At 34.1% G+C, this 14,603-nt stretch overlaps 2 protein-coding genes across 3 annotated transcripts; both read left to right on the top strand.

Annotated features, from left to right (window-relative positions):
* The first annotated feature begins 1,610 nt into the window (after positions 1-1,610).
* On the top strand, positions 1,611-3,662 carry LOC131601621 (signal peptidase complex subunit 1-like). 2 transcript variants are annotated; one of them, XM_058873489.1, is made up of 2 exons: positions 1,611-1,705; positions 3,207-3,662. In XM_058873489.1, exon 2 carries the CDS (start codon positions 3,207-3,209, stop codon positions 3,486-3,488), a length of 282 nt encoding a protein of 93 aa, XP_058729472.1. In that variant the 5' UTR covers positions 1,611-1,705; the 3' UTR covers positions 3,489-3,662. The 2 variants fall into 2 exon arrangements, with proteins under 2 accessions (XP_058729472.1, XP_058729480.1); XM_058873497.1 differs by having other exon boundaries at positions 1,619-1,705; positions 3,173-3,662.
* A 7,847-nt stretch (positions 3,663-11,509) lies between these two features.
* LOC131601611 (peroxidase 59-like) lies at positions 11,510-13,356 on the top strand. The gene is made up of 4 exons (XM_058873480.1): positions 11,510-11,852; positions 11,955-12,140; positions 12,549-12,714; positions 12,911-13,356. Exons 1-4 carry the CDS (start codon positions 11,634-11,636, stop codon positions 13,330-13,332), a joined length of 993 nt encoding a protein of 330 aa, XP_058729463.1. The 5' UTR covers positions 11,510-11,633; the 3' UTR covers positions 13,333-13,356.
* Positions 13,357-14,603: the final 1,247 nt, after the last annotated feature.

Genomic DNA, 14,603 nt, shown 5'->3' with positions numbered 1-14,603 from the left:
CGTCACACATGAATACTGCAAGAAGAATTCTGAGATACTTAAAAAGATCAATAAATGATGGAATTTTGTTTCTAGGAGATTCTGAAATCAAAGAAGCTACAATTACTTTCTATTCAGATGCTGATTGGTGTGAAGATAAGGAAGACCAAAGAAGCACAACTCATTACTTCTTTCAAGTATTTGGTGCCCCAATCTCATGGTGCTCGAAAAAGCAACATGTGGTGGCATTATCATCATGTGAGGCTGAATATATAGCAAGATCATATGTTGCGGGTCAAGCAATTTGGATCAGGTCTATGCTGGAAGAGATAGAGGTCAAAGTAAAGAAACCTCTGGTATTGCAGATAGACAACAAGTCAACCATTAATCTTGCAAAGAATTCAGTTCTGCATGGAAGAAGTAAGCACATTGAGGCTAAGTTTCATTTCCTGAGGGAAAAGGTAAACCAGAGTGAACTTGAAGTGAGGCATTGCTCGAGTGAAGCACAGTTGACCGACATTTTCACCAAAGGATTGAAGATCGACATATTTTTAACTTTGAGAAAGAAATTAGGAATAATTCAGATCGACTATGATTAGTTTGTTCGACAACTTGGATTATAGGAGGTATGTTGTGATATAATCCAAGTTGTAGCCCAAGTCCAAGTTAGTTAGGGTTAGGGCTTGTTATGTTAGTTACTTAGTATACAAGTTATTTAGTTGTATATAAATACATATTGTAATTCAGTTTCTATTATCACCTTCAATAATAACTATCCTTATTCTTCATTCTGTATCTCTTTCTCTCTTCACTAAAAGTGTCTCACGCACTAACATCTCAGACCTCCGAACCGTAACAACCTTCCCAAGACAATTCTTTCACGAACGTGAGAGAAGTTTTGGTCAAAACTTTGAAAAAAAGAGAAGGATTGAGTGAAAAGAATAGAAGGATTTTGGTTGGAAGTGTTTTGGAAGGTTTGCTTTTATTCATAACACCAAAAATCTTCTAATTTGGTGAACTCAAAATTTGTATTAAATAAAGTTTTGGAGAACTTGCATAAAATTTTCAAATATATTTTATGTTGTTATAGAATTATGAAAATTAAAAATATTATAATAATAAACACTCTTTTATCATTTTATGCAAAATTATTTTATCAAAACATGTAAAATACTATATTTTAAAAAAAAAATTATTTTTTAAAGTTCTCCTTTTTTTTATCCTCTAAACTCCCGAACAAAACTTTTAATATTATACATAAAACATAAACTCGTGTATTGCTTTCATAAACTTGCATTTCTCTAGTTATTTTAAAACAATCCAATTTAAATAATTATTTTATGAACTACACATTTAAGTTAGTTATTCATTTCATATTTATATATGTATATAATATAATATTATTATATAATATTTTTAAGTGTGTAAAATAAATTTATCCGTGAAGTTATGTTAGAAAGTTTTTTTTTGTAATTGTACATATTTTGATTTCGATGCGCCAATTGAATTTTTTTAACATCAAAAGGGCAAAGGTCTAGTAAAATAGAAGTCCACGTGTTTACTTTTAATAGGTAGATAATAAAAACATTACGTGTACATAATTTTTCTCTTCAAATAAAACTCTAATTATAAGAAAGGACTACAAAAGCTTAGTTCAAAATACCGCCTTATTTCGCACTCACAAGTCTCGCCCCCTTCTTCCTCACACTGATTCAACAACGTTCAGGTATTTCCTTCTTCTTCCTCTCGGTTTTTACCTTCAATGTCACACATACCTTTCTCTCCATTTTCATTCATCGTTAGATCTAACACTTTCTCACCCAATCCACTCGTTTTTTAGGGATACTCTGATTTCAATTTTGAGTAGTTTTTTTTTTTATGGTTATAATCATAATAACGTAATAACGCCACAATAGATCTAGATGAGCAAATAACTGTTTTAGTTCTTGAAATTGTAAAGCCTAGTCAATTTGGTCAAATTTGCAGAATAGCACAACATTAATTCCTTAAATTGAAAAAATATCAATAGATTTTGTATTTTTGTCAAATTTTGCACTACATTTAAGATTTCTATGGTTGATTTTGATGGAGAGACTGAATTGATTGATTTTGGTGGAAAACTATTAAGAAATATCTAGAGATTAATGAGCCAGATTGATGTATGATATTTGAAAAAACAATATGGTGTTGTTTGATACATATAGTTGATTCCGCATAATGGAATAAGGCTTGATTGTTGTTGTTGTTAGTGCTGTTTCGGAATTATTTCTTTTTAATGTCGGTTGTTTTTGAATAAAATGTCTGTGAGCAAAATGTTATGATTGTTGTTGGGACCAATATTGCCATCAGAATTGTGGCACATTAGCCTTGTTTGTTCCTTATTTTCCATAATATCAAATCGTACACAACTGCAACTACTACAATTTAAAACCTTAGTACTTCTTTAGGGTATATCAAGACTGAATTATTGGAAATGACAATATTAGAGAGAGTGTTGGGTAGCACCTATAGTAGAAAGCCTGAAGGAAAATAGATTTAGGTGGTTTGAGCATGTAGAGAGAAGACCTATAAATTTTGTGGTAAGGAAAGTAGATCAGATAGAGAGGGGTCAAGGTAGAGGAAGACTTGCAAAAACAATAAGAGAAGTTATTTAGATTTCAAGATTAACGATTTGGATATAAGTATGGTCATGGATAGAATATTATGGCGGAAGTTGATCCATGTAGCTGACTTCACTTAGTGATATAAGGCTTGGTTGTTGTTGTAACCACTTGTGAGACTATATAAAAGAGTTTACGTAAACAATTAATGCCATGTCCATAAGCGGTCTTTCAGCTTATTTCTGTAAACTCTTCAGAAAAGTTTATGAAAGTAAATTATAGTTTATATAAAAAATAGTTTAATTTTGTTGTATTTTTTTGTTGTAGAACTAGCTTATACATAAGTACTTATATGTAAATGTCTATGCTATAAAAGTTTAACCAAACTGTTAATCAAAACCGGGCCTTAATCTGTGTTAGTAAATGCAATATTAATTATTAGTTGGAATGGAGGGACACCAGAATTTTATGTTGCACAAAAACATGTATAACCCCTTTCAAGACTTTCAAAGTTCCTTGTATTACTTTCAAAGTTCCTTGTGTTTTGTATGTTTGTTAGGGAGTAATAATGTTTTTGGCGTTCTTTTTCTCAGTGGCTGAGTGTTTTTCTCTTGATTGCTTCATTAGATGGATTGGGAAGGGCAAAAGCTAGCAGAGCAACTGATGCAGATAATGCTGCTTGCATTTGCTGTGATTGCATTTGGAGCTGGATATCTCCTTGCTTCTTTCCAAACAATGATTCTCACATATGCTGGCGGTGTAGTTCTCACCACATTAGTCACTCTTCCGAATTGGCCCTTCTTCAACAAACATCCTCTTAAGTGGTTGGACCCAAGTGAAGCGGAAAAGCATCCAAAGCCACAACCATCTGTGAATGTAACTGCAAAAAAGAAATCCGTCAAAAAGTAGGTTTATTTTTCTTTTTGCTTATGTTGTACTAGCTTTTTCTTGAAGTTGATCCTTTGATCTTTGACAGAAATTCGCATTTCTTTCTGCATAATACAATGGACCTTCTTAGTGTACAACTAAACTATATACTTGTTTTGGATATTGCTCGTCTCCGCAGACATTTACCTTGATGCATGTTTACTCTCTCTCCCACTCCATTTTATATCTTTTAGATATTGATTGAGTTGGCTAATAGGATTGCTGATGTTTATGACTACTAAAAAGGAATTGCTGAGAAAAGTTTGTTTGGCTGTAACTCCAAAAGAACAACTGGTCTTAGTTTTTTTTTCCGCAAATTACAAAATGATCCAGTGATATAAATGACTTTAGGGAGGCTGCCTGAGATAATTTGGAAAGATATATCTGACTACAATTTTTCTTTTTGGACTATACCAGAACAGTCAAAACTAAATTAAACAAACTGGTCAGGTCGTTCACCCTCTAAAACCAGGAGGGTTGATATTCTAATCAAATTGAATCCTCTACATTCACATAAATCATGGATTCACGTATTTAGAACTTCTTTGACCATTCGATCGAGATATGAACCATTCCCTCTTGATCGAGGTCACTAAATCTTTGAATGCATAAATGCGTGTTTATTTGACTGCAACTGTAAAATGTTGATGAATTATACATGAAACACATTTAGAATGTCAATGGCAGTGACAAGGCAAAGTTTCCTTTTTGTGTTAACAATGGTTATTTAACTTGTTTCGTTTCACTTTACATTTAAATTGGCCTCGTTGTCGGGGACTCTCTGTCGATTTTAACCAATGTTAAAGTCATAAGAATTGTATCCCCGCGTTCTGACCCTTGAGTTCTTGCATTTCTGGCCTTTATGCGACCAAGTGTAAAAAATTCAATTTTTTTGAAAATCGACTATGAATCGAAATTTTACATGTCATTTCATCAGAAAAAAATCAGGGATCAAAGTCTCATATATTGCTATAAATATGGGACACCACTCTAAAAACCTTCTATATTTTATTTGATTTATTTTATGTTTTCATATTTTTCAAAAAAAATTGAAAAATTTTGTAGACTCTTAATTTGATTTTATTTAATTTTTATTTGTGGTCCTAAGTGGTGGAGAAACACCTTATGAAAATTCAAAATGTTCCTAGGAATTTGAAAGTATATTTTCGGACGTACCGTAGTTTACACTCAATTCATTCGTAAATGAGACTCACTTCTATTTTTTGCATAATATGAAGATGCAATTCCACAATAACCTCATATGCACCTCACCTACTCGTAAATGAATCGCATCCTCATTTTGTCATGATTTGGTTCGAAAATGCATCTCTGTAGTAAAATATTGATATACACTTTCGTATTCACCCTTTAGATAGTAGAATTGGACATTTTTTAAAAATACACTGATGTAATAGACCAGGTCTTATAACTATATCATCCTAATAAATTTTTTATCAATCAAACCATACAATGATGTAATGAGATGAAAATTTCATATATTATAATCAATCTTGAATCCATAATACTGTCAAAATAACAAATTATCAACCGATAATACAATCCATAGTCTATAAATACAAATATTATCGTACTGGATATATTAGACTCCCATCTTCCTTCACCGCCTCCTGCATTTCAATGTCGTTTGTGACTTAGATAAAATGACATCTACGATGACCCTCGCAGAAGTTCCTTTCAAAAAGTTTCCTTTGTCTATATTTGTTCAGCAAGATACATAATACGACGACATGCATGTAATACGTTAATAACATGATCTGCCCTAATTGGTTCCTCTAATATCTCTTGATGAGCTGACTTATGTGGCTCTCCCTCTGCATTCGGTGTCATAAAAGATGTGACACTCTAAAATACCACTAGACCTAGCCGTATACACAACTCTATTCGTTAGAAGCTATGATACCTCTTGCTCCAGACGGTACCAAATAATTAAGGAATCACCATACATGACATCTACATCTCTACGGACCATAGTACAAAAGGAGCACACACGAATGAAACTCTTGGAAAAATATGATTTGGCGCATGAATCGCTCAGGCAGATGTGGATGCATCATACAAGACCGACAAGTCAACCATCTAGAGTAGAAAGGTTATGCCATATAAAGGACGTGTCTGACGGTGATCGTCGTACGGTCGAAAGCGTATATGGTCTATTGATGTGCAGTCAAGATACACTCTAAAGGGCTCGATAGAATGATTTCCTCTGAGCAGAACAAATGCACAAGCATGTGATTGATTCTTAGTGTAGTCACAACAAATGACATTAGCCGAGATGCGTTGAAAGTGTTGGAGGATCCAGCTTGAAAATGATAAAAATATTTGTGATATAAGGTCGGAACTCGGAAATGTGTGGATATACCAAACTGATCATGTAAAGAAAAATGTTAAAATTAATAGTCTATAAATACAAATACTATCGTACTGGATATATCAGACTCCCCTCTTCCTTCACCACCTCCTGCACTTCGATGTCGTTTGTGCCTCAGATAAAATGACATCTACGATGACCCTCGCGGAAGTTCCTTTCGAAAAGTTTCCTTTGTCTATATTTGTTCAGCAAGATACATAATACGACGACATGCAGGTAACACGTTAATAACATGATCTGCTCTAGTTGGCTCCTCTAATATCTCTTGATGAGTTGGCTTATGTGGCTCTCCCTCTGCATCTGGTGTCATAAAAGATGTGACACTCTAAAATACCACTAGACCTAGCCGTATACACAACTCCCATTCGTTAGAAGCTATGATACCTCTTGCTCCAGACGGTACCAGATGATTAAGGAATCACCATACATGACATCTACATCTCTATGGACCATAGTACAAAAGGAGCACACACGAATGAAACTCTTGGAAAAATATGATTTGGCGCATGAATCGCTCAGGCAGATGTGGATGCATCATACAAGACCGACAAGTCAACCATTTAGAGTAGAAAGGTTATGCCATATAAAGGACGAGTCTGACAGTGATCGTCGTACGGTCGAAAGCGTATATGATCTATTGATGTGCAGTCAAGATACACTCTAAAGGACTCGATAGAATAATTTCCTCTGAGCGGAACAAATGCACAATCACGTGATCGATTCTTAGTGTACTCATCAACAAATGACTAGTGGAGATACATTGAAAGTGTTGGAGGATCCAACTTGAAAATGATAAAAATAATTGTGATATAAGGTCGGAACTCTGAAGTGTGTGGATATACCAAACTGATCATGTAAAGAAAAATGTTAAAATTAATAGTCGGACTAGATAACTGGTTGCTTGAGACGTAATTTTTACACACCTTTTAACATTTCACATGAACAAACTACTGCTGAATGATTATAATGCATCCAGAAGATTTTCAGACGTGGCAAAAGTAACTCCTTTCATTAATTAAACTAAATCAAATTGATCTAGTTCACAAACTGTCGGTCATTGTTTTTGTGCAATTCAGTTCGGTTTTTTCAGTTTTTTTAACAATCTAAAGTAAACTAGTTAGTGTTGGGCTGCTGGCGGCTGCAATATTGTATTGCATAACCAGTCAAAGTTTGAGCATATATAATGAACTTCTTATTTAAGCTCTTGGGTGATGAGAAAGTAGAAAGCAGGGTCGGTTATAATTTATAATAAAATATATGTACATATAAACTTCGTCTGTACTCTTTACCACTTTGGATTGGATATGTACACTGATACAATTTGTTAATTACTATTTGCTAGTAATGCTTTCTGACAGAGCATAAGAGAAGGTTAAGCACAAATAAGTTATATATCGATTCTAATGGATTTCCTACCTGTCTTCATTTGCTGGAAAAGGTTGTCGTAGAAAAGTGATATTCTGTAAGTGGATCAGCCATACAGAGAAGGAATGTTCAACATGAAAAAAGCTTAATTGAATTTTGATAATAGAGACAAATTTCAAGCATAATGCACTCCCACGATGCATTGTGATGTATTGGCATTGGGGAATGGATCAAATTGCATCACTTTGATTGGGCTAGGACATATAGTTATTAATCCTATGCTAAATAAATGAAGATGCAGACATGCATGAGGGCATCTATTACAAGGAGTGTATAGGATAATTTTATATGTGAGTGATAGGAAGAGATAACAATCATTTGATTAAAATAAACGGTTGAGATTTAATATCTCATCACGTGATCTTCTTTTTTTTCAACTGAAAACAGTTAAAAATATTATAGATAGGAAGAATATATTTACTCTAAGAGTAAGTTATTATAATTTACTCTACATCTTGATCATTTATTCTTTTCAATCTAATGGTTAAAAATAATAAGTACTTTGACACCTTTGTGGCATTTAATCATATCCATATATATATTTATATAGAGGCAGGATCCATTGTCACCAGGTGTAAGTCTAAAAAATTTACACCATATCTCAACTGTTAATAACATTCAATCAAACGGTCTTATAAATAGTCTATTTTTTAGAAGAATGAATATGTTATATATAGACCACGAGCTGAAGTCAACATTACATTTGTTGAGAGATGACACTCGAAAACACCCTCTTTTAATCCACATACAGGTGAGTTGAACCCCACCTAGATGGTGTGTCATATCTGTTGGATTTTAGATGCTTATAGCAGAATTTTATGAATCTAATTCCTAGATCATCATGCATATATCAATATTAATCATGCTAAGTATAAATTTATATATCTTTGGTGTGTGAATAAACGAAGGTGATAGCTTTCAATGAGCTCTTCGAGAACGTCAAGCGTCGTTCCTCTAGTGTTGGTCCACAAGCAACAACCGGATCCCCACATATACTAGTACATAAGGAGTGAACGATCTCTCTTTACTTTTATGGCTAGAGAGAAGCTAAAGATGGGAGTAAGAAAGCACAATCACATCTCTTCTTTCCTATGTAATCTCTATCTTATATAGATTTAAATGAAGGAGAATTGATTAATCTCATAATGTTATACATTGTGAGGCTTAATCATGCCTATTACTATCATTTCTCTTCCAATCCATAATCTCCTAATTTAATTTTTATGTTACTATTTGTGTGACCTCATAAAACTAAATAATATTAGGGGCATTTCTTGGTCTACTAGACCTATGGGGGCAGCAATAGGAGATTTTTTCTTCTCAACATATATATTGAGAATTAGATTCGAGTGGGACAATAGAAGGCTCGTTCACTAAAATAATTTCCTCCAATTCATGGTTAGACATGGGAGAAGATTCATGTATTGGATGCACTACTTCGGCCCTAACATCTAGCACTTGTGCAACTGCCTCTGACATGGACTTAACTACGTCTATTTGTTTCTCTTCTCGAACTTCTTGGAAAAAGATATTACTCCCACTTGACTATTTGGAAATGAAATACCTTTCCAAAAAGGAACCACAACGAGCAACAAACATGTTGCCCTCGGTGCGGTTATAGACATAATAGCCCTTTGTGTCTTTTGGATAACCCACAAAAAAATACTTATCAGATTTAGAAGCGAGTTTATCCGAGAGTAAACGTTTTACATAGGCCTTGCAACCCCAAATTTGTAGGAAATATAAACTGGGAAATTTCCACTTCATATCTCATATGGTGTCTTTTCTATTGCCTTTGATGGAGTTCTATTAAGCGTGAAAGCAGTAGTTTCAAGAGCATATCTCCGAAAGGATATCAGAAGCTCAGTAAAATTCATCATTGATCGAACCATATCAAGTAGGATTCGATTCCGCCTTTAGGATACACCATTCAATTACAATGTACCCGATAGAGTTAGTTGCAAATAAATTCCATAATTGTTCAAGTGATCACCAAACTCTTGACTCAAATATTTACCACCACGATTGAATCGTTGTGCTTTAATCGTTTTGCCAAGTTGATTTTGTACTTCATTCTGAAACTCTTTGAACTTTTCAAAGGATTCTGATTTATGCTTCATTAAATAGACATATCCATATCTACTTAAATCGTTAATAAAGGTAATGAAGTATCCAAACCCTCCCCTAGCTTTTGTGTTCATTGGTCCACATACATTAGTATGGATGAGGCCCGAAAAGATCACTGGCTCTTTCACCCTTTCCAATAAAAGGAGACTTTGTCCTCTTCACCATCAAACACAATTCACACACATCAAATGGAAAAAAGTTAAAAGATGTTAGAAGTCCCTCTTTGTGTAACGTTTGAACGTGTTTCGCGTTGATATGGCCCAAGCGACAATGCCATAGATAGGTATGATTATTATCGCTCGATCTATGATTTTTTGTTGTCTATGTTAAGGATATCTTAATCTAAGTCTAGATAACATAAATCATTGGACTTTTTAGCAACTGCATAAAACATTGAATTCAAGTAAATGGAGACAAAACCTTTCTCAATTATAAATGAAAAACTTTCATTATCTAATATAGTAATGGAAATAATGTTTTTGGTAATAGCAGGAACATTATAACAATTATTAAGATCTAATATTAATCCAGAGGGAAAAGGCAAACTATAATTCCCAACTGTGAGAGCTGCAACTCTTGCACTATTTCCAACGTGCAGTTTTACCTCTCCTTTAGCCAAGGTTCTACTCCTCCTTAGTCTTTGCACATTCGAAACAATGGGAGAAACGCAACCAATATCAGATACCCAAGAAGCAGAATTTGCTAAGTTGATATCAATGACAAATATACCTGAAGTAGAATCTCCAGACTTCTTGTCCTTCAGATACTTGGGACAATTACGCTTCCTGTGACCTATCTCATCACAGTAGAAGCATTTGGCTTCGGACGCCACCTTTGGCGCATTAGCATTTCTAAAGGCAACTTGCATGCCTTTATCTTTCTTCTTCTTGCCAGCCCCGTCCTTTTTAAACCCTTTCCCTTTGCGCACCATAAGAATATCTTTTTATGTGCAACAGGGATGTTTTGCCCGGCAGTCATGAGCATCCCGTATAACTCAGCGAGGGTTTTTGATACCCTGTTCATGTTGAAGTTCAACCTAAATTGGTTGAACCCTCCATGAAGGGAGTGGAGTATAATTTCAGTAGCCAACTTTTGGCTGTAGGGAACGCCTAACCTCTCTATCGCCTCAAAATATTCAAACATTTCATAGACATAAGTGGCGACCGGCTTCCCTTCGTCTAACTTACACTTAAGAATCGCCTTACAAATCTCGTACCTCTCAATCCGAGCTTGTTGCTAAAACATAGTTTTTCAGTTGTCGGATGATGTTGTAGGCATACATTCTTGCAAATTGCTTTTGCAATCTTAGCTCCATGGTAGATTACCTCAAACCACAAAGTGAAGATCTGATCAACAGCTGTCGAACAACCCATGAGGACAGTCAAAAGAGTCGGCCTTAATATTCCTTCACAATCCTAGCTTCATGAATGAAATTAAGGATTTAGGGGCAACTGTTATGGGTTGACCCCAATAAGGCTGGCCTAATTCGAGTGGTCCAAGAAACCCTCTAGACAAAATACGAACAGGTAAACCCTCTTCAGAAGGCCGCGCACTAGATTTATCTTACTTGCTGGTCATAGATCGGCCGTCAGATCTAATCAAATGGCATCCCCCACCCCCATGCCATGCCAAACCGGAGAAGTTCTAACCTCTCATTGTACATATAGGCTCAGCCACGCATCATAACAAGTATTCATTCATTTACTCTTACAAAGTTACATCTCTTTGGCTTCACTTACTTGGACGTTGGAGTGTTAACTTTATTAGTACAACCCAGTTCAACCGCATCAGAGGCTCATACCACTGCATTGGAAAAACTCATTCCATTTACTTCACCGATCTCATGTTCCACGCCGGAATAGAGAGAATATTTAACTTAAGAATTTTCCATTAGTGTAAGCTGTAGGCTAGTATACATTAAAAAATTAATTTCTTTAAGGATACCCACGATTATCATTTAATTAAGATATTGTCAAATTCAGTCAAACACGATGAGCACTAAGACGAAGCAAATAAAACCAAGTGGTTATTTATAGGAATATATACATGTAACACTTTCTAATATAGTATCAAACTCTTGTCTATAAATTAACCTTGATCAAGTTTCCACATTCATCGTGGCCTACCCTCTAGCATAATCTTTATCCTAGAAATTTCATCTTAGGCTATTAATTAAGTAATTAACAATGAATAGATCGAGTAAACTGGCTTGTTATTACTTCTTGCTAATCAATATGTTTGTGTTACATTTGACAGTAAGGTCTCAGCTAACAACAAATTTTTACAGTTCATCATGTCCTAACCTTACCAAAATAGTAAGAAAAGAGGTTATAAAAGCTCTTATGAATGAGATGAGAATGGGTGCTTCTTTGCTTCGTCTTCACTTTCATGATTGCTTTGTCAATGTAAGTAACTAGTTAATCTATATACATATGCATGCATGGTTTTGCATATATATTATATACTTGCTTTGATTGCTTAAATTTTCAATTTTTTGTGTTTATCAGGGTTGTGATGGATCAATATTACTAGACGGTGGTGCTGATACTGAAAAGTTTGCATTTCCTAATGTGAACTCTGTTAGAGGATTTGATGTTATTGATACAATCAAAACTTCAGTGGAGAGTGCCTGTAGCGGTGTTGTCTCTTGTGCTGATATAGTTGCCATAGCTGCTAGAGACTCTGTTCTCCTTGTAATTATTCTCTTCATTTTTATTTTATTAATTCTTACTTATTTTTTCCTATAATCCACTTTTCTTTTTTTTTGCGAGCTGGTGCAAATTTTCCAACCCGCACCCTCTACTTTGACCATATCACCCTTTTTTTTTGGGCCTTCCGGTGCAGATCTAAATAGAACAGACATGTTTGTTTGTCACCCTTAATTAATACAAAGCTTTTCTTTTGCTTTGGTTTCAATCTGTTTTTATGCTAATGGACGATGAGATTAGTCCCTCGAATTAATCGGTTCTCAGTTTGAATACTATTTTTTTTTAAATGCATGGGAACTAATATGGAAAAACTACATGACCTTTCTATATTATAGTACTTCATAAAAATGAATATAACCTAAACATGACCCTTATATGTATAATGTTTGGCAGAGTGGTGGTCCTTCATGGAATGTTCTGTTAGGAAGAAGGGATGGAACAGTCTCAAATGGATCTTTGGCAAATCTGGGTCTTCCTACTCCATTTGATCCACTAGCTACTCTTATTTCAAAGTTTACTAATGTAGGACTCAATCTCACCGATGTTGTTTCTCTATCCGGTAATTAAATACTCAACTTCATCTTTCATAACCGTCTTAAATTTTTAAAAACCATATACAGATTACTCACGATTCAACCTGACATTACAAATAGAGGCCTTATTTATCCTGGTTTAACAGTGACAAATATACTATGAGTCTATTTAGTCACGGTTTAACTGTGAGAAACTAAAATTATATTTATATATTTTTGAAGGTGCTCATACAATTGGGAGAGCAAGGTGTACACTATTTAGCAACAGATTATTCAATTTTTCTGGAACAGGTTCACCAGACAGTACATTAGACACATCCATGCTTTCTGACCTACAAAATCTATGTCCTCAGACTGGAGATGGAAACACAACTGCTGTTCTTGATAGAAACTCATCTGATACATTTGACAATCATTACTATAAGAACTTGCTCAATGGAAAGGGACTTCTTAGTTCTGATCAGATTCTGTTTTCAAGTGATGAGGCCAATTCAACTGCTAAACCTTTAGTTCAAAGCTATAATGATAATAGTGCACTTTTCTTTGGAGATTTTGTGAAATCTATGATCAAGATGGGGAATATAAATCCAAAGACAGGGTCTGATGGAGAGATTAGGAAGAGCTGTAGAGTGATTAATTCTTAGTAATGTGTATGGATTTGTAAAATATGAAATAAGTGAATGATTAGGAGTGTGTTTACCTTGTTATGTTACTGTTGTTTGTAAGAGAATTTGTAGGTGTGGTGTTCTTTTTCAAACAAAATAGAATCATATATGAAATAAATAAAATTCTAAAGATAGAAATATATGTTTTTTCTCTAGGATTAGATAAGTTTTGAAGTATTTATTTTATGTGGATATGATTTTATTCTTTCTATTTTTACTTGGTGAGGAGGTTTAGGTTTGAATTGGTTTTATATAAAAATAATTCACAAAATAAACAGTTTTATGTTAAAACGATTTCACAATATTTTCCTTTTATTTTTAAATTATAATGGTTAAATTTGTGACAGATTTTTGATTTGTTAAGTTGAATAATAAACTAACAAGTTTGAGAATGATCCGACATTAAGACAAAAAAATACTGGATTAAACGAATCGGTAGTATGTGATAAAATCGAATGGAATTGTATGATAATTAATGAAATTTTATTATTTGGATTTACAAATAACGCATGGAATGAAATAAAATACGATGAAATCCATTCCATTCTATTGTTGGTTATAAATGTTTTTTTTTTTTGACAGAAAATAAATGATACTCATTCATTCAAATTGATAGAGTACATCGTTGCAATACAAATTCAAAATCGCCAAAAACAAAAAGGATGAATATGCGAACAAATCCACAACATCCATGTTAATAGCATAAAACGGAAAATTGCATATGCCTACAAATATTAATGTATTGACTGTATTGAGATGTCCGAAATATTCATGCTTCCGGATCTGTAGCGTTGACGGCACCAAAGTCATTGATTGAATCTGCACTAGATCGAAACTAATCTTTCAACCTGAAAGAAATGAACACCGCACAAAAACGGAAAAACAAAATATCCGCACAAAGACGAGAAATCAAAATACACCACAAAAATATGGGAAATCAAAACAAACGATGACCCACGAAAACACAAAAAAGACAAAAAGAAAAGGTGTGAAAATCACTTATTTAAGTAATAGATAAACAAAAACGATTTGGAGGGGTGATTTTGGATCAAAATTGATCCTAAATCACCCCTCTCTAAGAGAGAGGAAGTAAAAAGAAGAAAAGTGACGGTTAGGGTAGAAGAGGAGGAGGAAAAAGAAGAACCAATAGAACTCTCTATAAATGTTTTTAATTTGATTGGTTTTGAAGAAAATATTATTTATAAGAAAATGATTCAAAGAATCTATGCACGGAGAGAGATGAGAATGAA

This window comes from Vicia villosa, linkage group LG1 (genome assembly GCF_029867415.1).
Source record: "Vicia villosa cultivar HV-30 ecotype Madison, WI linkage group LG1, Vvil1.0, whole genome shotgun sequence".
NCBI classification, from domain to species: Eukaryota; Viridiplantae; Streptophyta; class Magnoliopsida; order Fabales; family Fabaceae; genus Vicia; species Vicia villosa.
This window is presented reverse-complemented; position numbering and strand designations above follow the sequence as displayed.